The sequence below is a fragment of the Oncorhynchus tshawytscha genome, linkage group LG14 (assembly GCF_018296145.1).
Source record: "Oncorhynchus tshawytscha isolate Ot180627B linkage group LG14, Otsh_v2.0, whole genome shotgun sequence".
NCBI lineage: Eukaryota > Metazoa > Chordata > Actinopteri > Salmoniformes > Salmonidae > Oncorhynchus > Oncorhynchus tshawytscha.
In genome coordinates this window covers 50475863-50502181 of record NC_056442.1, presented here as the reverse complement: position 1 = coordinate 50502181, position 26319 = coordinate 50475863, and the positions used below count along the sequence as shown (strand labels likewise).

At 45.1% G+C, this 26319-nt stretch overlaps 2 protein-coding genes across 3 annotated transcripts in view; both read right to left on the bottom strand.

Annotated features, from left to right (window-relative positions):
- LOC112236748 (arf-GAP with Rho-GAP domain, ANK repeat and PH domain-containing protein 1) overlaps positions 1-11731 on the bottom strand; it is a 96504-nt gene extending 84773 nt beyond the window's left edge. Inside the window, exons 1-2 of one of the 2 annotated variants that reach the window (XM_042297640.1) lie at positions 11612-11731; positions 11286-11554 (exon numbers count right to left, since the gene is read on the bottom strand). The gene's annotated coding sequence lies outside the window, so the exon portion shown is untranslated. Of the gene's footprint in view, positions 1-8361; positions 8489-11285; positions 11555-11611 lie in introns of those variants that run through there. The other variant, XM_042297639.1, reaches the window with a different exon arrangement.
- A 333-nt stretch (positions 11732-12064) lies between these two features.
- LOC121839286 (arf-GAP with Rho-GAP domain, ANK repeat and PH domain-containing protein 1-like) lies at positions 12065-22726 on the bottom strand. The gene is made up of 2 exons (XM_042297641.1): positions 22540-22726; positions 12065-12833 (listed from the first exon to the last, which is right to left on the bottom strand). Exon 2 carries the CDS (start codon positions 12733-12735, stop codon positions 12070-12072), a length of 666 nt encoding a protein of 221 aa, XP_042153575.1. The 5' UTR covers positions 12736-12833; positions 22540-22726; the 3' UTR covers positions 12065-12069.
- Positions 22727-26319: the final 3593 nt, after the last annotated feature.

Sequence of the window (26319 nt, the reverse complement as noted above, 5' to 3'; positions counted from 1 at the left end):
ACACACACACCTGCGCACACACACACTAGTGGTCAGTGTTCCAGTGTGTGACTGAGCTACGTTTGGAATCTCACTGAGGCTTGGAAGGGCAACTGGTTACCATAGCAGCCCAGACCTTTTGACACCCCTCACACTCCCCAAAATGATTCACTCCCTTGCCTGGTTACCCAAACTCCTTGCTCCGGGCCAACCGCTACGCCATGCCCACGGATGTTTCTTCTCCGCAATGAGTCTTGATAGGAGTACCTCCCCGACGATTTCCAGAATGTAAATGCATTCTATACCCCCTGATTGGTCCCAGAAACCGATGATGACTTTGGTTTTGTACAACACCCCTCATTTCGACATCGTCACCACAAACGACTTCAATGTCTCAGACTGAAGTATGTAGAGAACGACAGAGCAGCGGAAGCCTTCAGTTTGAGTCGTCAGGCAAGTCTATCTCCATCCAACTCTCCACCACATACAAATAAATCCACCACACGGCACAATGTGAGATAAATTAAAGTCTACAAATGTATCAGCAGTCTTAATATGAGACTGTGAGGTTAAATCATTTCAGCAACAGCTACCCATACACAGGCCCGGATAGTGTTGTGTAATGTTGAAACTGACAGTGTTCCCCTTTTCTCTTCCTGCAACCCCCCTCCCTCCCTCCCTCCCTCAGTCACACCGAGAGAGAACAAGAAGCAGTGCTTGACGTGGACTGAAATGTGTGTCGGCACTGTTGATATTTAGGTCACAGTACGTTCAAGCTGACATTCTGTAAGAGCTGCCGGAGTTCAAACAGTAGAAGATGTGAGGTGTCGGGACTCAGCTCTGGTTAGCTCTTCCCAAGTCAAGCACTGACAAGACAGACAGAGGGACAGAGGGACATGCACACACATGTACCCGCACCGGACACACACACACACTGGGGTGTGTGCTGACCAGAGCACCGAATACAGTTTAAGATACACCTATGATCTGGGGTCACATGACCCAGGCTGTCCAGAGGGGTGGGGACAGGAGGAGGTGGTCTCAGGAGAGAGGAGGTGATGAGAGGGGCTGACAGAGGAGGTGAGAGAGGGGCTGAGAGAGGAGGTGGGAGAGGAGGTGAGAGAGGAGGTGGGAGAGGTGATGAGGTGAGAGAGGGGCTGAGAGAGGAGGTGGGAGAGGAGGTGAGAGAGGGGCTGAGAGAGGTGATGAGGTGAGAGAGGGGCTGAGAGAGGGGCTGAGAGAGGGGGTGGGAGAGGGGGTGGGAGAGGAGGTGAGAGAGGGGCTGAGAAAGGTGATGAGGTGAGAGGGGCTGAGAGAGGAGGTGAGAGAGGAGGTGAGAGAGGAGGTGAGAGAGGGGCTGAGAGAGGTGATAAGGTGAGAGAGGAGCTGAGAGAGGGGCTGAGAGAGGAGGTGGGAGAGGAGGTGAGAAAGGAGGTGAGAGAGGGGCTGAGAGAGGTGATGAGGTGAGAGAGGGGCTGAGAGAGGAGGTGAGAGAGGGGCTGAGAGAGGAGGTGAGAGAGGGGCTGGGAGAGGAGGTGAGAGAGGGGCTGGGAGAGGAGGTGAGAGAGGTGATGAGGTGAGAGAGGGGCTGAGAGAGGTGGTGAGAGAGGAGCTGGGAGAGGAGGTGAGAGAGGATGCTGAGTTAGGAGGTGTTTTTATTGATTTGTCGAAGGCTTTTGACACCGTGGACCATGCTGTGTTAGTGCAAAGGTTACAATGTTGTGGAATTACTGGTCAGGCTCTAGATTGGTTTATAAATTACCTATCAAAATTGTACACAATGTGTAATGGCGGATGGTTGTAAATCTGAGTCCATGGGGGTGTGCTCAGGTGTTCCACAAGGTTCTATTTTGGACCCACTGTTGTTCATTTTGAATATCAACAACATTGGGGATCTTATTGAAACAGCAGATGTTAATTTCTATGCATATGATACTGTTCTTTATTCAAGTGGTAGTAGTTTATCTTTAGCTTTTGAAAAGCCCCAAAGAGGATTTATCATCATACAACAGAATCTGTATGATTTAAAGCTGATTCTAAATTTGGGTAAAACAAAATGCATGGTATTTTCAAATGCCAGGCATGTTACAAATCATGTCATTGCTACATTGGCTGGACATACTATTGAGCAAGTTAAAGTGTACAAATATTTGGGTGTGTGGGTTGATGAATAGCTGAGTTTCACTGTGGATGTAGAGAACTTGATAAGGAAGCTCAAGCTGAAAATAGGATTTTATTACCGGCATAAGGCTTGTTGTTCTTTTGAGGCCAGGAAAGAGCTGGTACGATGTACATTACTGTCGGTTTTAGATTTTAGGGATGTTATATATATGCAGGCCTCAGCCACTACCCTGAGAGCACTTGATTCAGTGTATCATGCAGCCCTCAGGTTCATTACAAAATCAGAAACGTCTAACACATCATTGTGATCTCTACAGCGCTGTTGGCTGGTCGACATTGATCTTGCGTAGGCTTAAACACTGGTATACACTGATTTATAAGGCCATATTGTAGGCTTAAACACTGGTATACACTGATTTATAAGGCCATATTGGGAAAAATGCAATTTTATCTCTGTTCTTTTTTAGTCAGGTCAGTAAATAAATATCAATTACGTTCCCATTCTGATTTACTTCTAACAGAACCAAACATTAGAACAGGTCATGGTAGAAATAGTCTTAGTTACTTAGTTACAGCACCGTGGTCCTGGAATTCTCTAACAAATATTTAAAAAATGTGAAGATCTAGTTTCTTTGGTGGAGTTTAAACACTTGATCGATGTATATATCATAGAAGAGTGTTATTGTTTTTAGGCCGGCTGTTTTTAGTCAAGATATTTGTGTTTTTAATGTAATATGTAATTGGTGTACTGTATGTGTGTTTGTAGTTTTGTTTAATGTTGTGTTAGTGTGTGTAAGTTGTTTTGTCTGAAGCGTTGTTCCCTCTGCTGCTATTGGACCAGGTCTCTCTTGGAAAACTGATATTATCTCAATGAGAAAAAACCTGTATAAATAAAGGTCAAATAAAAAAAAATGTAAAAAAGTAGCGTGGGATCTAAATATAACCTCTTTGTATCCGTTCAACAGACGTCGTTAAGCTACATAAACAAATGACCCCTTCCGTCCTCGCCTACACACTCCCCCCACAGACATGCTAATCAGGCACACCTAATTTACAACAGACCCAACTCCCTGGTCTCTCTCTGTCCCCAGGGCCCAGAGTGTGTACTGGGAGCAGCCAGGGCCCAGAGTGTGTACTGGGGACTGCAGCAGAACCATACAGCAGGCAGCCAGGGCCCAGAGTGTGTACTGGGGACTGCAGCTGAACCCTACAGCAGGCTACCAGGGCCCTGAATGTGTACTGGGGACTGCAGCAGAAACCTACAGCAGGCTGCCAGGGCCCAGAGTGTGTACTGGGGACTGCAGCTGAACCCTACAGCAGGCTACCAGGGCCCTGAATGTGTACTGGGGGCTGCAGCAGAAACCTACAGCAGGCTGCCAGGGCCCAGAGTGTGTACTGGGGGCTGCAGGTGAGAACTCCTAGTCTCTAACAACACAGATAAAGAACATCACTGGTACACTGAGTCCCTGCTCTGGCACACCAGGCTCTGAGCCAGTATCCACTGAGCCAGTATCCACTGAGCCAGTATCCACAACGCATCTCAGAGTAGGATAGTTGATCTAGATTAAGACAGATCCTAGATCATGCTCCGAGATAGTTTGTGGATACGGGCCCGGTGTGTGTGTGTGTGTGTGTGTGTGTGTGTGTGTGTGTGTGTGTGTGTGTGTGTGTGTGTGTGTGTGTGTGTGTGTGTGTGTGTGTGTGTGTGTGAGAGTGAGAGAGTGAGAGAGTCAGTGAGTTTTTTTTTTACATAAACAGGTCAAAATAAACATGATGTGAATAAAATCTATTTCAGCAGAACAGAACAGCATACTGAGTTATCCTTATGTTTGGCCCTGATCTGGCTATGCCAAATGGCTGTGGGCTACACTAGTTCACTTAGCAGACAAGATTTGCTTTGAATTCCATGGCATTATTTTATATTATTTTATAGTATGAAGAATACAATTGAACATAGCTAAAATAGAAAGGATATTTTCTACAAATGATTTCAGGGAGTGCACACATGCAGCTATTCTGTGTTGTGCGGTTAACAACGAAAACAGGTCCTCCTATCTGCTTTATTTAGAGTTATTTATGTAACTTCAGTTGTGATAAAAATCTTGGTCTATGCATTTTGATTTTAATACATCGTAAGGCTGAATGATGCAACTCTAATGATGAAAAAAGTCTCATTAAAGACATGAGCTCTTCATCAGGCTGTACACACTTCATCAGTCTCTCATTCACAATTTGACAAGCACTTGATAATGCCTCGAATTTCCCGGCGGCATCCCCTCTGTGTGGCCGTAATGCCCCCTAATAAAATACATGGCATTTGCGGCCAGTGGCCGTTGTGCCCTCGGGCTGAATATAATAATTAGAATTCTCTTCTCCCGGCTGCTTACCGAAGCACCTCTCATGGCTCTCTGTCACTTGATAGGGTCTTTCTTACAGGCTACAAGTGCACGCGTCCCTCTTATCCAATACCGAGGCGCATATTTAATATTTTGGAAGAACTGTCCACATTTAATTTTCGTCAGCCAATAAGATGAGTCGGCCTAACGAATAGCAAAAGCACTAACCTATGTCAATCTACTATCCCCTATGGTACAAAAGTTGATCTATTCTATGCGAGAAATAAATATTCCAAACATAGTCTGGGACAGTTGTGGGATGCGATAGATCCCAAATTAATACAACCACTAGAATTTTAAAAACTGTTTTAAGCAATGAGCCTGACGCAACAGATGAGAATGTTTATGTTAAAATGTTGATAAACTATTAGGCTATTTCTTTACATTATAAGCACAGCAATGTGAACACGACAGTAAGAGCTAATGTTCCATTAGCAGGAAAACACCCTTCTCAAAAGGGACCACAAATGTGATTATCTATGTAATGCTTTTATTATAAAGGTGCATTTCTATGGTGAAATTGATCTTCCCCCAAACTTGAAACTCACGCGCTGTTTATGTATACCAGTTAGGCTCTACACTTGTAACGCGGATTCATGTGCTTCATTTTAACAAGTTATTTGGCTACTTCAGTTGTGATACAAACCTTATTAAAACATATAGGCCTATGGCCTGGGCTACATGAGGTGTGATACTAACCTTATTCAAACATATAGGCCTATGGCCTGGGCTACATGAGGTGTGATACTAACCTTATTAAAACATATAGGCCTATGGCCTGGGCTACATGAGGTGTGATACTAACCTTATTCAAACATATAGGCCTATGGCCTGGGCTACATGAGGTGTGATACTAACCTTATTAAAACATATAGGCCTATGGCCTGGGCTACATGAGGTGTGATACTAACCTTATTAAAACATATAGGCCTATGGCCTGGGCTACATGAGGTGTGATACTAACCTTATTAAAACATATAGGCCTATGGCCTGGGCTTAAAACATGATGGCCTGGGGTGTGATACTAACCTTATTAAAACATATAGGCCTATGGCCTGGGCTACATGAGGTGTGATACTAACCTTATTAAAACATAGGCCTAGGCCTATGGCTACAGGTGTGATACTAACCTTATTAAAACATATAGGCCTATACATGAGGTGTGATACTAACCTTATTAAAACATATAGGCCTATGGCCTGGGCTACATGAGGTGTGATACTAACCTTATTAAAACATATAGGCCTATGGCCTGGGCTACATGAGGTGTGATACTAACCTTATTAAAACATATAGGCCTATGGCCTGGGCTACATGAGGTGTGATACTAACCTTATTAAAACATATAGGCCTATGGCCTGGGCTACATGAGGTGTGATACTAACCTTATTAAAACATATAGGCCTATGGCCTGGGCTACATAGGCCTATGGAGGTGTGATACTAACCTTATTAAAACATATAGGCCTATGGCCTGGGCTACATGAGGTGTGATACTAACCTTATTAAAACATATAGGCCTACATGAGGTGTGATACTAACATAGGCCTATGGCCTGGGTGAGGTGTGATACTAACCTTATTAAAAAAACATATAGGCCTATGGCCTGGGCTACATGAGGTGTGATACTAACCTTATTAAAACATATAGGCCTATGGCCTGGGCTACATGAGGTGTGATACTAACCTTATTAAAACATATAGGCCTATGGCCTGGGCTACATGATGGTGTGATACTAACCTTATTAAAACATATAGGCCTATGGCCTGGGCTACATGAGGTGTGATACTAACCTTATTAAAACATATAGGCCTATGGCCTGGGCTACATGAGGTGTGATACTAACCTTATTAAAACATATAGGCCTATGGCCTGGGCTACATGAGGTGTGATACTAACCTTATTAAAACATATAGGCCTATGGCCTGGGCTACATGAGGTGTGATACTAACCTTATTAAAACATATAGGCCTATGGCCTGGGCTACATGAGGTGTGATACTAACCTTATTAAAACATATAGGCCTATGGCCTGGGCTACATGAGGTGTGATACTAACCTTATTAAAACATATAGGCCTATGGCCTGGGCTACATGAGGTGTGATACTAACCTTATTAAAACATATAGGCCTATGGCCTGGGCTACATGAGGTGTGATGAGGATACTAACCTTATTAAAACATATAGGTGATACTAACCTTATTAAAACATATAGGCCTATGGCCTGGGCTACATGAGGTGTGATACTAACCTTATTCAAACATATAGGCCTATGGCCTGGGCTACATGAGGTGTGATACTAACCTTATTAAAACATATAGGCCTATGGCCTGGGCTACATGAGGTGTGATACTAACCTTATTAAAACATATAGGCCTATGGCCTGGGCTACATGAGGTGTGATACTAACCTTATTAAAACATATAGGCCTATGGCCTGGGCTACATGAGGTGTGATACTAACCTTATTAAAACATATAGGCCTATGGCCTGGGCTACATGAGGTGTGATACTAACCTTATTCAAACATATAGGCCTATGGCCTGGGCTACATGAGGTGTGCGTCTAGGATTTGAAATAGTCGCAAAGCTGCCTTACTGCACACAAGCTGGGCATCAAGTGATAATACATCATTCACAAGTGATAGGCTAATATTGTCACCCATCAGACTATTCTTCTCTTTACATATATTATTTAGTATATGTGTGAAATTTGTTTTGATTCACATTACCCTGAAGGCACAGAACATTGATGATTTACTGATTTGTTTTAAATTACTGGGAGTTTATATATAGAGAGTGTGCGACTCTATTTTCATAGCTTATCGTTTATTCACTGTTCGCACCTCTACACTAAATCATGTTTTCTGGGTGTTCAGCTCATGCTGTTTATTGGATTTAGAATGCACCATGAACATGCACCTGTCTCAAAACAGGGGCAGTGGGAAAAAAATCTATGCACTTAAATAGCGAATGGAGGATACTTTTCCTGTGGTTCATTTTCATGCCAGCCAGGTAGGCGATTACTCCTGTTGTAAAGAGAAGCAATGTGCTTAAAAGTTGAGAAATAAATATAGTAGGCCTAGCCTACAGAAAGCTGATGGGATCCTCCTCTTTTTAATAGAGGCCATCACTCTGTCGTTTTCTCACACAATTGCATATCCTATAGAAATGTTACGCAACATGAGCTCATGGGCTCTCATGAAGTGTTTGATTTGATTTTCGATTACGTTTGCATTGATGTCAGAGTGATTAGAGGGACAATAGAGTGCTGAGCACCAGGCAGGTAGGATGTTTGGTGGGTTACTAATGACCATCAGCAGCATCAGAGCTTGGAGATGCCTAATTACCGTAACTAAACAGTCACGTGGAATTTGACAGCCGTCATGACTCATAACCACCGGTAATACGGTCACCGTAACAGCCCTAACTCAAGCCAACTCATTCACTACCGTGAAACCACCACAGCAAGTCTGTGGGAAATATATAATTGACTCATTGCCCAACTGTGGAATTACAGAGGGAGGAGAGATCGTCAAAAATATATTATCATCCCAAAGTGACATCTACTTCCCTTCCTGAATCAGTCCTTACAATGACAAAATCACTGGGTCAAAGTCACTGACAGAAAACTACTACATCAGCAACTTCTTAATGACTCCTTGTCCCTGTACACAGCTACACTGTCTAACTACTGATGGCACAAATGGAAACACACACACACACACTCTCTCTGCTAGAAATGAACTCTTCCTGCTCTCAGCGTTAGTTGGCTCAGCCACTAGTTTGAAAAGCATTAACACAACCAGAGAGATATTGACTAGGAGAGAAAGGGGGGGTAGAGAGAGAAGAGGAGAGTCACTCTCACCTGTCCTGGCATGTCCAACAGGGCCATCCTCACTGGAGAGGAACGATTAACACACATCGGAGGAGAGGGAGAAAGAAACTAACGTTTCTCTGAAAAGAGGGAGGAGAGAGCTGCCACAGGTGGGAGGAGTGAAGGAAGCAGACAGCACTTTTAGAGACGTAGTGCACGTGTGTTACTGATTCAGAATGAGTAAGAGCAGACTCCATTCCCTCTCTCCTTCTCTCTTTCTCCTCTCTTTCAACATACACCTGCAGTATTGCCTACATAATGGCTTACAGTTAAACATGTACAAGCTTAACAAGAGTTAATCAATTCCAACAGGTTCCTCTCCATTTTAGAGACATATTTCCCTCAGATTACACAGACCCACAAAGAATTCGATAAACTCTCAGAACTACTGGGTGAAATACCACAGTGTGCCATCACAGCAGCAAGATGTGTGGCCTGTTGCCACAAGAAAAAGGGCAACCAGTGAAGAACAAACACCATTATAAATACAACCCATATTTATGCTTGTTTATTTTCCCTTTTGTGTCACATCTGCTCCTGCAACGCCATCTAGTGTTCATCCTGTGTCTCCTTGACCTGAGGCCTCCACCAGTACTCTCTCCCTCTAGTGTTCATCCTGTGTCTCCTTGACCTGAGGCCTCCACCAGTACTCTCTCCCTCTAGTGTTCATCCTGTGTCTCCTTGACCTGAGGCCTCCACCAGTACTCTCTCCCTCTAGTGTTCATCCTGTGTCTCCTTGACCTGCCGCCTCCCCCAGTACCCTCTCCCTCTAGTGCTCATCATGTGTCTCCCTAACCTGCCGCCTCCCCCAGTACTCTCTCTCTAGTGCTCATCCTGTGTCTCCCTAAACTGCCGCCTCCCCAGTACTCTCTCCCTCTAGTGTGTCTCCCTAACCTGCCGCCTCCCCAGTACTCTCTCCCTCTAGTGCTCATCATGTGTCTCCCTAACCTGCCGCCTCCCCCAGTACTCTCTCTCTAGTGCTCATCCTGTGTCTCCCTAAACTGCCGCCTCCCCCAGTACTCTCTCCCTCTAGTGCTCATCCTGTGTCTCCCTAACCTGCCGCCTCCACCAGTACTCTCTCCCTCTAGTGCTCATCCTGTGTCTCCCTAACCTGCCGCCTCCCCCAGTACTCTCTCCCTCTAGTGTGTCTCCCTAACCTGCCGCCACTCCCCCAGTACTCTCTCTCTCTCCCTGTGTATCTGATTGTGTGGGCGGAGACAGATGTGCTGGAGTCAGAGCAGATCCCCACCAGCTGCAACCTGTTCCATAATCAAGATCTCTAAAAAAAACTCAGTCCTGCCACTTCCACGCTGCCAGATAGACTGACTGAACAGAGATTAAAATGTTTCTAGCCGTTTGTTACTTTTGAGATCCTGTTGTGCCTGTTTTCCTCTCCTCCCCTCTCCAGTTCTGCACGCTCTGACTCTAGCCCCCGTCTCCAGTCCCACGTCTCGTCATCCTGCTACTCTGTCCTGGATTCCCCACTTTACTGCCCTGTCCCAACCCCTCTCCCTCCAGCCTCAGCCTCCGGACCTGCTTACCCTGTCCCAACCCCTCTCGCTCCAGCCTCAGCCTCCGCACCTGGTTTCCCTGTCCCAACCCCTCTCGCTCCAGCCTCAGTCTCCGCACCTGCTTTCCCTGTCCCAACCCCTCTCCCTCCAGCCTCAGCCTCCGGACCTGCTTACCCTGTCCCAACCCCTCTCCCTCCAGCCTCAGCCTCCGCACCTGGTTTCCCTGTCCCAACCCCTCTCGCTCCAGCCTCAGCCTCCGCACCTGGTTTCCTGCAACCCACCCGAGCTTCCCCTGACCTGCACTCCATCTCCCCCTTGTGTTTTAATAAATACCCTGATACCTTCATCCAAGTGTCCTCGTCTGAGTCTGCTCTTGGGTTCCCCTGTTCCACACCGCGTAACATTTCGTACTTTAACTACTTGCATATCGTGATAACACTGTACATAGCCATAATGTGACTTTTGAAATGTCTCTATTCCTTTTTTAACTTTTGTGGTTAATGTTTACTGTTCATTTCTGATGGTTTATTATCTATTTCACTTGCTTTGGCAATGTAAACATGTTTCCCCTGCCAATAAAGCCCTTTGAATTAATTTGATAGAGAGAGAGGTGGGTTGAGAGAGAGCATGAGAGAGACTGTGTTTTTGTAAATCTAGCCATAGGGCTAAACCTTTTCTCTGAAACAGGGTTTTTCTTTCCTCTGCACAGACACAGAGGCAACAGAAACTGAGCAGAATAGCCCAGCTCACCTGAGGGAAAGAGTTCATTTGACCACCAAGCTGGAGAGTCAGCCCTTCTCTACTTCGTAAACATTTCTAATAGAGACCAGCCTGCACACACACACACAGGTTACTGAATCACTAGTGAAACCGGAGTAGAATTGTTAACATAGTTCCTCATGACCATAGAAAGTAGTCTGTATAGACTACTCCCATACACAGTTCTGTGAGATATACTCTGAGTAGCAACAGGTCTGTGTACAGTAGACCTTTGAGCTCACCACACACACACACACACACACACACACACACACAGCACTAATGCAGCAGGGTCACAACCTGGTGGACAAACTGAATATGATCAGGATATAGTATATGATGAGGAAACAGACTGCTGGCCTGTAGAGGGCGGTGAAGCTCTTCACAGCCAGAGATACGACTGCTCCTGTGAAACCTTACCACACACTCACTCACACACACACACAAGCACACGCTCACACACACACACAAACACGAGCTCACTCACACACTCACACGTACCCTCAAACACACGCACACAAACACACACTTCTGAAAGGTTAAGCAGTTTATTTGAGACTGTTGGTTTAGATTGTCTCTAATGCAATAGAATAAACGATAGAAGTAGAACTGACAACATTGGGGGCCAATCAGAGGCCCTCTTACCTATGTGTGGGTGTGGTTCTGGGGGGCAAAACAGGAGGTCGACGTGGGATTGGAGCAGGGCCGCGAGGCTCTTTAGGGCCCGCCCCCACCACGTAGACTTTAGGGGGGAGGGTGGGCACGCATTGATCAGAAGAGGAAGACTGGTCATATTGTTCAACTGAGAAGGAAGAGGAGGAGGAAGAGGGCGAAACAGGGGAGGGCTTTCTCCCTCCCTCCCCCACCTGCTGGGGGTGTCTGGCTGGTGAAACAGGAGAGGGCTTTCTCCCTCCCTCCCCCACCTGCTGGGGGTGTCTGGCTGGTGAAACAGGAGAGGGCTTTCTCCCTCCCTCCCCCACCTGCTGGGGGTGTCTGGCTGGTGAAACAGGCGAGGGAGAGAGGCTAGGGAGAGGTACTGTGCGGGGATTGGTGGAGAGGCTAGGGAGAGGTACTGTGGGGGATTGGTGGAGAGGCTAGGGAGAGGTACTGTGGGGGATTGGTGGAGAGGCTAGGGAGGGGTACAGTGAGGGGATTGGTGGAGAGGCTAGGAAGGGGTACTGTGGGAGGATTGGTGGAGAGGCTAGGGAGAGGTACTGTGGGGGATTGGTGGAGAGGCTAGGGAGAGGTACTGTGGGGGATTGGTGGAGAGGCTAGGGAGTGGTACAGTGAGGGGATTGGTGGAGAGGCTAGGGAGGGGTAGAGTGAGGGGATTGGTGGAGAGGCTAGGGAGAGGTACTGTGGGGGAGTGTTTGTAGAGGAGTGTTTATTGTTATGTTTATGTCTGGGTTTGGGTGCCATGGGGGAGTGTTTAGGGGAGGTGGGGGTGAAGCGTAGTGTGGGGCCGTTTGGGGTGCTGCGAGGGGGATGGGGGTAAGGGCGGGTCCTGGGCAGTAGAATGGGGGGCGGTAGAGTAGGAGGTAGAGTTGGGATTGGGGGTGGTAGGGCAGAAGGTAGGGTTGGGATGGGGGGAAGTCTGGCCACAGTCCAATGTCTCTACAGGGACAGAGCGGTACTTAGTCCTCTCCTTGGGGACTGGTCTCGGTCTCTCTCCATCCCTCTCTTCTTCCCTGAACACTGATCTCTCCTTAGGGACTGGTCTCTCTCCTCTCGATACTGGTCTCTCTCCTCTCGATACTGGTCTCTGTGCAGGTAGTGGTGTCTCTCTCCCCAAAGGACTGGGTCTGAACACAGCTCTCTCTTCCCCTCTCTGGTCTCCCTCTGCAGCCAGATGTGTGAGTAGGGCATCGTGCTCTCTCTCGGGGTGTGTGTGGTGGTGTGTTTTTTGCAGGCTGACTAGGATGCGTTTGCGGTGCCCAGGCAGTTTGATTCCAATCGTCTCCAGCTGATCCTGGGTCAGCCCTTGGCATTCCAACAACGTTCCAAACCCCGCGTCCTGGAACACTGGGAAATACTGGTCCAGATGCAGAGCACACAGCCACTCCCACACCGACACACACCCCTCCGCCTCAGACATCACCACAGAGTGTGTGTGTCTACGTGTACGTGTGTGTGAAGATGTGTGTCCCTGTGTGTGTCCCTGTGTGGTGTGTCCAGGCAGTGTTCAGATCAAACCTGTGGAAGAAACAGGAAGACAGGTTAGGATTGAAACCTTTATCAATAGAAGTGTACATCCCAGTCGATACAATTCACTTACAGTATATTATGTTCAGAAACACATTGTAAGTGGAATTTTAATATTTGTGCTTTTCTTATTATAACTCATTTACGTTTTCTATTCATGTGCTGTTCTAATAACCCATTTCTGTGTTCATGCAAGTGGCTGACTGTACAAATCTTCACTATCAGTACCTGCAATGTGGCAGTACGCCCAGACCATGTTCTGTTCAAGGTCTCAGCTTAGAGAGAAAGAAGCCTTGTAAGGTATTGGTCCGTCACATGTTCTGAACCAGTATTGGTCCGTCACATGTTCTGAACCAGTATTGGTCCGTCACATGTTCTGAACCAGTATTGGTCCGTCACATGTTCTGAACCAGTATTGGTCCGTCACATGTTCTGAACCAGTATTGGTCAGATGAATGAATTATGCTAAATCTTGCAAATATAACTTGTCTGTGTATATAAGACAACTGCTGGGACTGCCCCAGGCAGAGCTCCTGATTGACATGTGTACTATGGTGCATTGAGTTGGTTGGAACCTCTCCAGCACGCTGGCAATAAACAATGATTCATTTAAGATTGACTATGTGTGTCCCTGTATAAGAATTTCCCATGACAACATACACACGGAAACCCCATGAAGAGGATGTTACAGTAGAAGACGAGCATTTACCATCTTTCACAGACTTTCAAAATCAAGAAGTTCCACCGTTTGGTCAAGGAACACTAGAGAAAAAGCTTTACTGTTGGTAAATTATCTTTTCTTCCTCTTGCCCTCTTTTCTCTAGCTTTCTATTTCACCACAGATAAGACACCACCATCTCTAAACAGACCACAAACACACAGCCACAGCTCCTCGCTCGCACACACACACACACACACTGCATCAACACACACACACACACTGCATCTACACACACACACACACACACACTGCATCAACACACACACACACACACTGCATCAAACACACACACACACACACTGCATCTACACACACACACACACACACACACACACACACACACACACACACACACAAAGATGATAGAAGATGCCTCTTTCTCTCCTCCTAACCTAAACTAAAAATACCTAGTCTTAAAGTAACACTTTAAGTGATCAACAGATCTTAATCTATGGAGTCTAAAAACTGTGGTGAGCTCTTTAAAAACCTCCACCAGCTGAGACCACTATTTCTCTCTCTCTCTCTCTGACAAACACACACGCAGTTCTTTAATACACAAACTAAAGTTATAATTATACTTTTTCTAAACTGCCTTCTATAAATAGGGACCTATTTACTGATGAATGTCTGTTTTTCCTTCTGCTTGTATTCTGTCTCTTTATTCTCATTTATTTATGGAATTCAAGGCTCATCTGTAAAAGAGACCTTGGTCTCAGCATGACTCCCTGATAATAGAAAAGTAAATATAATAATAAATATAAAATATATTAATTTAAAGGACTAAAGTGGAATGCCAATAGTAGAGTATGTGAATATTCTTCTCCTTTGGAGAAATACTGTAGAAACTAACAGATGAATGTGTATCAGACTTGGAACATCAAGCACTGTACGTTCACCACATCTCATAGCTTCAACGGCAACTCAGATGTGGAACAAGAGGATGCTTTGTACAAGGATGTAAGAGCCGAGTGACACAAGAGACATATTACACATAACACACACACACACGCACACGCACACGCACACCTACTCACACATCAACGTGAGACTTCATTACCACCGTGCAGAAAACAGTCTAATAGGTCAACTCCATTTTATTAACAGACCATCAGACTGAAGGACAGAGGTGGTGTCAATCACCCATCACAAGATAGTCAACACACACACACACACACACAGACCTGCCTGTACCTGGTACTGCTAAAACAGTGATCTAAGGACAGTGTCTTTATATGATGGACACACACAACCGGTGTCTATTTTGCATGTTAAATGGACACCATCTGTGTGTGTGTGTGTGTGTGTGTGTGTGTGTGTGTGTGTGTGTGTGTGTGTGTGTGTGTGTGTAAATGTGTGTTGAAGGACATAAGTGTCTGTAAAATAATTGCAAAATCATTTCCTGTCTTCCTCTAACTGACAGACCAGAGACCACGGAGAGAAACGCTGTGCTCTCGCTCAATTTAAGGGGCTTTATTGGCATGGGATATATATGTTTACAAGGCAAGTGAAATAGTTCAACAAAAAGTGAAATGAACAGTAAACATTACATTCACAAAAGTTCCAAAGGAATAGAGACATATCAAATGTCATATTATGTCTATATATAGTGTTCTAACGATGAGCAAATAGTTAAAGTACAAAAGGGAAAATAAATAAACATAAATATGAGTTGTATTTACAATGGTGTTTGTTCTTCACTGGTTGTCCTTGTGGAAACAGGTCACAAATATTTCTGCTGTGATGACACACTGGTATATCACATATGGGAGTTTATCAACATTGGATTTGTTTTCAAATTCTTTGTGGGTCTGTGTAATCGGAGGTTAGGAATTGCAGCTCAGTTTCCACCTCATTTTGTGGGCAGTGTGCGTGTAGCCTTTCTCAATAGCAAGGCTATGCTCACTGAGTCTGTACATAGTCAAAACTTTTCTCTCTCTCTCTCTCGCTCTCTTTTCAAGAATTGAGGAACAACATTGAAAGGAAACCATGTCTACTGTCTAGATGTACTTCTACCTGCAACTAAAATATATTCTCTCTTTGTAATGGGGGTTTGTAAGTCAGTAGGTAGTAGTACCAGTAGTACCCTGAGTCAGTAGGTCTCACTAACGCTGTACATACTTGAGTGTAAGTGTGCACACACACACACACACACACACACACACACACACACACACACACACACACACACACACACACACACACACGACTAAGGGCTATTCTGGACTGTTCCGCACCAAAGTGCTAAGAAGATTGGTGCCAAGTCAACAGCTGAATGGCTCTGTAGAGTCTACACTGTAAACAATAAAGAGGGACACAACCTGCAACCATTTGTAAGATGTTACGGAGTTCACAGAAGGAAATCAGTCAATTGAAATAGGCACAACCCACTTGGAAGCTAGGTCCTCCCACTGGGGAGCCAGGCCCAGCCAATCAGAATGAGTTTTTCCCCACTAAAGGGCTTTATTAAAGACAGAAATACTCCCCCCTCCCCCTCAGACAATCCCACAGGTGAAGTAGCAGGATGTGGAGGTCCTGGACTGGCGTGGTTACACGTGGTCTGCGGTTGTGAGGTCGGTTGTGAGCGTACTGCCAAATTCTCTAAAATGAAGCTGGAGGCGTGGTGAACATACCTGCAGTCAGCATGCCAATTGCACGCTCCCTCAAAACTTTAAACATCTGTGGCATTGTGTTGGGAGACAAAACTGCCCATTCTAGAGTGGCCTTTTATTTTCCTCAGCACAAGGTGCACCTGTGTAATGATCATGCTGTTTAATCAGCTTTTTTTAAGAGGGTAATCAGACATAGTGTAAACGCAAACTGACGTTCATTCACAGTTGACAAAACCTCTATTCAGTCTCTGTGTAAATGTTAATTGCAACTATCCCGAGTACAATTTGTTCGGTAGTTATGTGGACTTGGAGACAGCCAGCAAATGGATTTATTGTGTTGATTGTACAAGGGCTTGATTATACACTGCTCAAAATAATAAAGGGAACACTAAAATAACACATCCTAGATCTGAATGAATGACATATTCTTATTAAATACTTTCTCTTTACATAGTTGAATGTGCTGACAACAAAATCACACAAAAATGATCAATGGAAATCAAATGTATCAACCCATGGAGGTCTGGATTTGGAGTCACACTCAAAATTAAAGTGGAAAATCACACTACAGGCTGATCCAACTTTGATGTAATGTCCTTAAAACAAGTCAAAATGAGGCTCACATCTCTGAGGATCTCATCTCGGTACCTAATGGCAGTCAGGCTACCACTGGCGAGCACATGGAGGGCTGTGGGTCAATCACACCATGCCTGACCCACCGCCAAACCGGTCATGCTGGAGGATGTTGCAGGCAGCAGAACGTTCTCCACAGCGTCTCCAGACTGTCACGTCTGTCACATGTGCTCAGTGTGAACCTGCTTTCATCTGTGAAGAGCACAGGGCGCCAGTGGCGAATTTGCCAATCTTGGTGTTCTCTGGCAAATGCCAAACGTCCTGCACGGTGTTGGGCTGTAAGCACAACCCCCACCTGTGGACGTCGGGCCCTCATACCACCCTCATGGAGTCTGTTTCTGACCGTTTGAGCAGACACATGCACATTTGCATGCACACTTGCACAAAGGCGGAGGTAGCGGTCCTGCTGCTGGGTTTTTGCCCTTCTACGGCCTCCTCCACGTCTCCTGATGTACTGGCCTGTCTCCTGGTAGCGCCTCCATGCTCTGGACACTACGCTGACAGACACAGCAAACCTTCTTGCCACAGCTCAGTTCAGATCAGTGTTGCTTCCTAAGTGGGCAGTTTGATTTCACAGAAGTGTGATTGACTTGGAGTTACATTGTGTTGTTTAAAAGTGTTCCCTTTATTTTTTTGAGCAGTGTATATTGCATTAAGCATTAAGCTTTTAATGACCCTTTTGATATTTATACTTACTAGATGTGTTGTGTGCTTAGACTTGATATTTGCTGTGTTTGAGTTACACTACTTGAGAATTGCATGTTACTGAAACTACTACCTGCTTTTCGTACTGAAGACACTGAAACTGTAACCTGTCTGATTGCCGCTCTAAGCCTGCTGGCCACAACGGCTTATTTTAAACTTTTTTTCTAATAACTATTTTTGATAATTCTGTGTTGTGTATATTCCATAGTGGTACCCAGTTCAGGTCTCCACTGACCCGATCCTAGAGCTTCTGGTTGTTAAACCCTCTCTCTCTCTCTCCAGGCTGGTTATAACAGTGTCTCTATACTGAAGTAACAATGGGGTCTTCTGTTACAAGAGCAGGTCAATAACAGGAAACAAAACACACACAGAGGCCAGGGGGAATCGTATGGAGAGGACAGAACTAGAGTTCTGATTTAAGACACCCATTAAGAGATTCACCTGACACATCTTTGACATTCTCTAAGGGAAGTAAGAGATTGTGTGTGTGTGAGGGGGGTGGGGGTGGGGGGGTCAAGCTTCACATCCCTTTTCAACTACACACAAAACGCCAGAGTTAAACTCTGTTTATCAGCTATCAGTTCTTTATAAGCTGCCCTCTAGAAGGGCTGTGGCATCACAAGGTGACATTTCCATGGCCTCAATGTGAGCTACCTTCTCTCTCTTTCTCTGCATTGTAGCACCTCCGCTTCACACCACAGGCTGCCCATTTAACACAGAGGAAACAGAGGAAACGCCTGACTCTCCTCACACTGCTGTCTCTCTCTCACACCTCCCGTCACTCGTCTCCGGCCCTGACAGACAGAGTGGTAAACATGAATAGACCACTCTGCCCATCACACACACACACCCACACAACAGAATGACTCACACCAACCTTGGTACCCCTGCTTCAAGCATGCTCAATAACTCGAACACACATTGAATTCCTCTGACACAGTGCTTCTAGTAAAGGGTCCCATATGGAAGGGAATAATACCACACCCTAGGGGGTCTGCCCTGTCCCTGTCCCCCTCCTCACCCATGGAGGGCTGCTGGGCTGCAGAGAGGAGGGTGACAGAGGTGGGATGGAGACTGATATCATCCTCTCTATACTCTGCTGCTACCCTGGGGTGCAACATTTCACAGGGAGATGTTTCATAAACTCAGCTATTACAGACTCCCATAGCGACCCAGGCTAACCCTATCCCAGACTATCACTAACCCAGGCTAACCCTATCCCGGACTATCACTAACCCTATCCCGGACTATCACTAACCCAGGCTAACCCTATCCCGGACTATCACTAACCCAGGCTAACCCTATCCCGGACTATCACTAACCCAGGCTAACCCTATCCCGGACTATCACTAACCCAGGCTAACCCTATCCCGGACTATCACTAACCCAGGCTAACCCTATCCCGGACTATCACTAACCCAGGCTAACCCTATCCCGGACTATCACTAACCCAGGCTAACCCTATCCCGGACTATCACTAACCCAGGCTAACCCTATCCCGACTATCACTAACCCAGGCTAACCCTATCCCGGACTATAACCCAGGCTAACCCTATCCCGGACTATCACAAACCCAGGCTAACCCTATCCCGACTATCACAAACCCAGGCTAACCCTATCCCGGACTATCACTAACCCAGGGTAACCCTATCCTGGACTATCACTAACCCAGGGTAACCCTATCCTGGACTATCACTAACCCAGGGTAACCCTATCCTGGACTATCACTAACCCAGGATAACCCTATCCTGGACTATCACTAACCCAGGCTAACCCTATCCCGGACTATCACTAACTCACGCTAACCCTATCCTGGACTATCACTAACCTTGGCTGAACTTACCCAGGCTAACCCTATCCCGGACTATCACTAACCCTTGCTGAACTTACCCTAACTCAGGGTTGCAGCAGGTCTTATGTGCATTCTCGAGTGATGAGTGTGTCACAGACGGGCCAATCTCTTTGTTTTCTCTTAAATCAGACCGTTGAGAGAGGGTGGAGGCAACATGAGTCACGGTAGCCTCTTCTCTCCCACAGGTCAGATTTTAGATCAGCCTTTCTAACCATCTCTCGCAATGCCAGAGTTAAACTCCGTTCAGGCAATGGCCTCAAAGAGACATTGAGATCAAACTACACACACACACACACACACACACACACACACACACACACACACAGACTAGAGCTAAAATTATGGAGGTGGCTTATAGTAGAGAAATTAACATTAAATTATCTGGCCCCAAAGTCAAGTAGCAGTGTTTCCCGTACATTCATTTAGCAGCGGTTGACATGCTAGCCACAGCTAGCATGTCAACTAGAATGGCCAACAGCTAGCATGTCAACTAGAAAGGCTAACAGCTAGCATATCAACTAGAAAGGCTAACAGCTAGCATGTCAACTAGAAAGGCTAACAGCTAGCATGTCAACTAGAAAGGCTAACAGCTAGCATGTCAACTTGAATGGCCCACAGCTAGCATGTCAACTAGAAAGGCTAACAGCTAGCATGTCAACTAGAAAGGCTAACAGCTAGCATGTCAACTAGAAAGGCTAACAGCTAGCATGTCAACTAGAAAGGCTAACAGCTAGCATGTCAACTAGAATGGACAAGAGCTAGCATGTCAACTAGAAAGGCTAACAGCTAGCATGTCAACTAGAATGGCCCACAGCTAGCATGTCAACTAGAAAGGCTAACAGCTAGCATGTCAACAAGAAAGGCTAACAGCTAGCATGTCAACTAGAAAGGCTAACAGCTAGCATGTCAACTAGAAAGGCTAACAGCTAGCATGTCAACTAGAATGGACAAGAGCTAGCATGTCAACTAGAAAGGCTAACAGCTAGCATGTCAACTAGAATGGCCCACAGCTAGCATGTCAACTAGCATGACCAACAGCTAGCATGTCAACTAGAATGGCCCACAGCTAGCATGTCAACTAGCATGACCAACAGCTAGCATGTCAACTAGCATGGCCCACAGCTAGCATGTCAACTAGCATGGCCCACAGCTACGAGCATGGCATGGCCCACAGCTAGCATGGCCCACAGCTAGCATGGCCCACAGCTAGCATGGCCCACAGCTAGCATGTCATTGCGCTAATAGCAATGCACCCCCCTGATGAAAAAAATCCTCGTGGAAAAACTGAATAAGATACTGACCCTAAAACACATGCAGTATACGAGCATACTGAAAAGGAAATAGCACTTTAAAAACTAACACTCAGTGTTTCCACTGATGCGGATAACCTATCTCTGACAGAGCACACACACACACACACACACACACACACACACACACACACACACACACACACACACACACACTTTGGTTCCATGGTTGCCATGGCGCCTAGTGGTAGCCTTGGTAGTTTACTCCTGTGAATTGATCTACAATTATTTGTTTTGTGCATTATTATTATTTTTATTATCATCCTCAACTTTGTTATTTTTTTTAAAGCTAATCAAGTACTGAATACAAAAATCGAGTTCAACCGAAAATGTTAAACTAGACAAGACATACTTCTACTTCTCCAATCAACTAGCTAAATGTTTGGATGCAAATACCAGTGTCTTCACTTCTCTTCTCCTGGTCCGAAGGCTGGACCAAAGATTAAGAAATGTCAGCAACTTTCCTCCACTACACACATGGATTCTTCAGTTTAAAGATTTACTTTATTTTATTAAAAAACATGCGCAAGGAGCTCAAGTACAGCCTTATACAATACGGGATCCTCCAGAAAACATGCAGACAGACCACGAGACCTAGGGAAACTGATCAGAAGATTAAAGTCTATTGTGTGCACTCGCAGAGTTTGGACAATAAAGATCACTTGCCAGTTCTGCGGGATGACCCTCAGGTAATTGACGTCACCCACTCCAAGCCAATACAGTTTATACAGAGAGCAGTGTGCTAACCATAATGCAATGAATCTATTTCCACCATGATATGTCTCCGAACTATGGGGGACCGAGCCGTAGGCTCCCTTGCTCCTCGCATATGGAATGCTCTTTCTGACCATTTGAAAGCCGCTCCATCACTCAGAACTTTTAAAACGCTCCTTAAAACCCACTCTTTTTCATAGTCCAAATCTAAAATGTACTTAGCACCTAGCCCACTACTGCTATTTTACCAGCCTTGATTCTAAATATATATACGTTGTTTTTATTGCAAAAAATCCTTAGTAGATCTTTGAGATAAGTCTAATGAAAAGTGATATACAAATTAAAATGTATTATTATTATTATTAGAGAGAGTTATGCCAACTTTTAGAATTTTGAATATTGTTCTAATTCTAGAAATGCAGTTACATAGTATCGTTTAAATATTCCCTCATGTAATGTTAATGAGGCGTTAACATGGCTGCCATAGAATGTCAAAGCATCATGTAAATGCACCATAATGCAGATACTCTCTGAATACATGGCTCAGCCAAGCACCTGTCAAATCTGCAGCTGAACAACTGCGGAACACTGAGATGGGCCCACATTAACTCCGTGTCTATTACATTAACATATCTTTCTTTCACGCACATCAGATTAGACACACGCACAAAAAAAACTATTGTTATTATTGTAAATCTTTGATTTGATTTATTCTCCAATAACACGAGCGGACCTGATCCCGGAGATCCAATAAGACCAGAGAAAACAGAATCGCGTTAGCATTCCACAATAACGGAGACTGGGGGTCCTCGATTCTTTGTCCTTTAAGCTATAGCCTCAATTTATCACAAACGAAGGAACATTTTTTTAAGCGTATATATGAAACGCTGCGGGGAGTCAATTTATTACATTAATTGACAGCAACTGTGCATTTACAATCCTACAGGTTGATCTAAAAACGTAGCTAGACTTTTGTTGACAATCGCATCTCAGTCTAGGCTATTATGACTTTGAAACTATACTTGAAAGCGCATCGGAATTCTTTACAAATTCGCCTCATTACAAAATCTCCTTTCTTTCTTCTGAAGTTTTTAAAGTTATTTTTTCAACCATAAACTCTCCAGAAAAATATATATTTTTAAACATGAATTACCTTCTCTGTGTTTTGAACAGTTTCCCTGGTGACTGGAGTTTAGGTTTTGGGATATTTCAGGACGAGTTCGCCGATGACATATTCTCACGCCTCAAAAGCACCAGCAGCGAAAACTTCCGCAGCGGTCACGTGATTGATTACATTTCAGAAGGAGCCCAGTCCTCTATTTAGCCAGTTCACTTTTCAACCATTAAAGTGTATGTGGGAGAGAACACACAGACACATCTTCTAGTAAGCCTGATCATGAAACCAGTAACATTTTGTAGATGAAGCCTTGGCTAACAACTTATTTCTGGACATGCTAATGCTGGACATGTTGACACGTTCGTCTATCTCTAGAAAGTAGCAACATTGTTCTGGAAAATTCGGTCAGGTGCTTTGCAACAATAGAGCCATTCTGACAAATGATTGTTCCATTCTGCGTGGAAACATTGTAAAAGAATAACAGTGGACATTGTATCCACGTCCATATTTCTGGGATGGTGTGTAGTTTCGTTTTCAACCTCAGGAGGGTGACAAGTGACTGCTGTGGTGTTGAGGTGGAGAGGATAACTGTTCATGGGATGAGAGCTTCTTAGGCCTGAAAGTGGCGTAGGCTCATTTCATTTTTCCCCACAAAGAAATTCAACGTGTTATGATTAGGCTACACAATAAAGAGATTGGATGCAGATTCTAACATAACTTTATTGTCCTAGAGGAATCATATTCTATGTAGGACAATGCTGCAGAAAATAGACTATACATTATAAACCTATGACACCTATTCCATTGGCTTGTACCTGTGTGGAAGTATAGGCATAGCCTATAGTGAAGAGATGGTGGCAAAGGTAGGGGGTGGAGGAGGGGAAGGTAGGGGGTGGAGGAGGGGAAGGTAGGGGGTGGAAGAGAGGAAGGTAGGGGGTAGAGGAGAGGAGGGAAAGGTAGGGGTGGAGGAGAGGAGGGAAAGGTAGGGGGTGGAGGAGAGGAGGGAAAGGTAGGGGGTGGAGGAGAGGAGGGAAAGGTAGGGGGTGGAGGGGAAAGGTAGGGGGTGGAGGAGAGGTGGGAAAGATAGGGGGTAGAGGAGAGGAGGGAAAGGTAGGGGGTAGAGGAGAGGAGGGGAAGGTAGGGGGTGGAGGAGAGAGGAAGACGGTGACTCATCGCTGGTCTAGTAGCTGTGGCGGGGTCGGTGTGGGGTGGCAGGGAGACAGGCCACCATGCACAGTGTGTATCCTTTTTATCGCGCCAACCCCCGTATGTGCCCCTGCTCGCCGCCCCGGAGCAGAAGCTGACCCAGTGACCCAGAGATGTCTCAATGAGGACTAGTGGCTGAGACATCAGACAACTACCATACCAGCTTCAATTCAGAGCAGGAGGATATACAAATTCTGAAGAGAGACAGAGCAGACACTGTATTTCTGCTTTACATACTATCTCTACAGGCATATTTCTGCTTTACATACTATCTCTACAGGCATATTTCTGCTTTACATACTGTATCTCTACAGGCATATTTCTGCTTTACATACTGTATCTCTACAGGCATATTTCTGCTTTACATACTGTATCTCTACAGGCATATTTCTGCTTTACATACTGTATCTCTACAGGCATATTTCTGCTTTACATACTGTATCTCTACAGGCATATTTCTGCTTTACATACTGTATCTACAGGCATATTTCTGCTTTACATACTGTATCTCTACAGGCATATTTCTGCTTTACATACTGTATCTACAGGCATATTTCTGCTTTACATACTATCTCTACAGGCATATTTCTGCTTTACATACTGTATCTCTACAGGCATATTTCTGCTTTACATACTGTATCTCTACAGGCATATTTCTGCTTTACATACTGTATCTACAGGCATATTTCTGCTATACATACTGTATCTCTACAGGCCAGCTGACGAGTATGCCTATAACTAGGCATTCCCTTACTCACTCATATCAGAACAGACCCTCTGCATGTGTGGTTGGCCCAGCAGTAGGAGGCTTGAAAGCATTGGCACTGAGGCAGTGGTAAAGAGTCACAATTTGGGTTCATTATATAAAGAATGTGGGGATGCAGTTGCCCGACGACTCATCCTGAATTTAATTACGCTGCTCTATCTATCATTACCACAGGAGGTTGCTGGCACCTTGATATATTTGGCTCAAAATGATTTTGAATCGAAAATGCTAATTAGCATCAAAGTAGACGTCAGGCAAGACCACATATCCCAGAAAGCTCCTGCTCGTCGTCTCTAGCTGGTACCAGGTACATTTAAACAAATTTAGCCAATTTATTAATTACTACATTTAGCTAACATTAGATATTTAAATCAAAGCCGTCTCATCCAGATCATCATGACATTTGTAGTTTTTTTTAATGATAGCCATATTTGAAGCTAATTAACATTTCATTTGTGGGTAAATACAGGCGAATATATTGATAAAAGTCACCTTGTCCTAGAGAGATTTACACGGTTTACAAAACATCACCCCAGGGTAGGCCTACACAAAACATCACCACAGGGTAGGCCTACACAAAACATCACACCAGGGTAGGCCTACACAAAACATCACACCAGGGTAGGCCTACACAAAACATCACACCAGGGTAGGCCTACACAAAACATCACACCAGGGTAGGCCTACACAAAACATCACACCAGGGTAGGCCTACACAAAACATCACACCAGGGTAGGCCTACACAAAACATCACCCCAGGGTAGGCCTACACAAAACATCACACCAGGGTAGGCCTACACAAAACATCACACCAGGGTAGGCCTACACAAAACATCACACCAGGGTAGGCCTACACAAAACATCACACCAGGGTAAACCTACACAAAACACAGCCCTTATTTGAAGCGTTTCTAAAAATTCCCTATGGGAAAAATGAATGGTGGAAAAACGTTTGGAACCATTTCCCTGTTTGACCGCTAGGTTTTATGGGTATTATGACTCACACTGTGATAGTCTATGAAGAATATTATCCCTTCAGACAGCCATTTCCATGATAACAAAACTTCATTACTTTAGAGATAATGTGATTAATTGTAACCTTCCTGATTTCCCTGATCCACTCAACAACTGAACCATGTCTGTGTTTGAGAAATTGGGCCAACAAACAGAGGGGAGGGCAAACTCACCAACAATTCATATCCACAATTACATCAGAGTTTTCACTCCCTCATTTTCTCTCGGTCTCTCCTCCCTCCCCCTCCCTGCCTAGCCCTGGTGCTAAGTTGAGCGGGGAGTTGCCATGCCAACCCAGAGTGGGGATCCCGGGTCCAAACTAGGCCACACAGCAGAAGCGGCATTAAACAGTGTGTAAGTGTGACAGATTCAGACCAGAACAATCTGTTAATCAAGTCAATCATTTGTCAGACCTCGTTTAACACACACACACACACACACACACACACACACACACTTTAAGAAAGACTCGGATCACAAATGAAATATGAAAACCTTTGTAGGAATCTGTATTTAAGATTGAACTCTACATACATTCATACTGTAGTGTTGAGGAAAAGAGAGTGGACCTGTGTGTGTGTGTGTGTGTGTGATCCAGAGACACATCATGTATAATGGGCAATAGAGGCAGTGATTCAGGACAAAGAGACTAACTGAAGAGGAAAGAGAAAGTGTGTGGTGTTAGTCACTGTCTCTGTCCACTCTGATCTCACTGAGGTGTGTGTGTGTGGTGTTAGTCACTGTCTCTGTCCTCTCTGATCTCACTGAGGTGTGTGTGGTGTTAGTCACTGTCTCTGTCCACTCCGATCTCACTGAGGTGTGTGTGGTG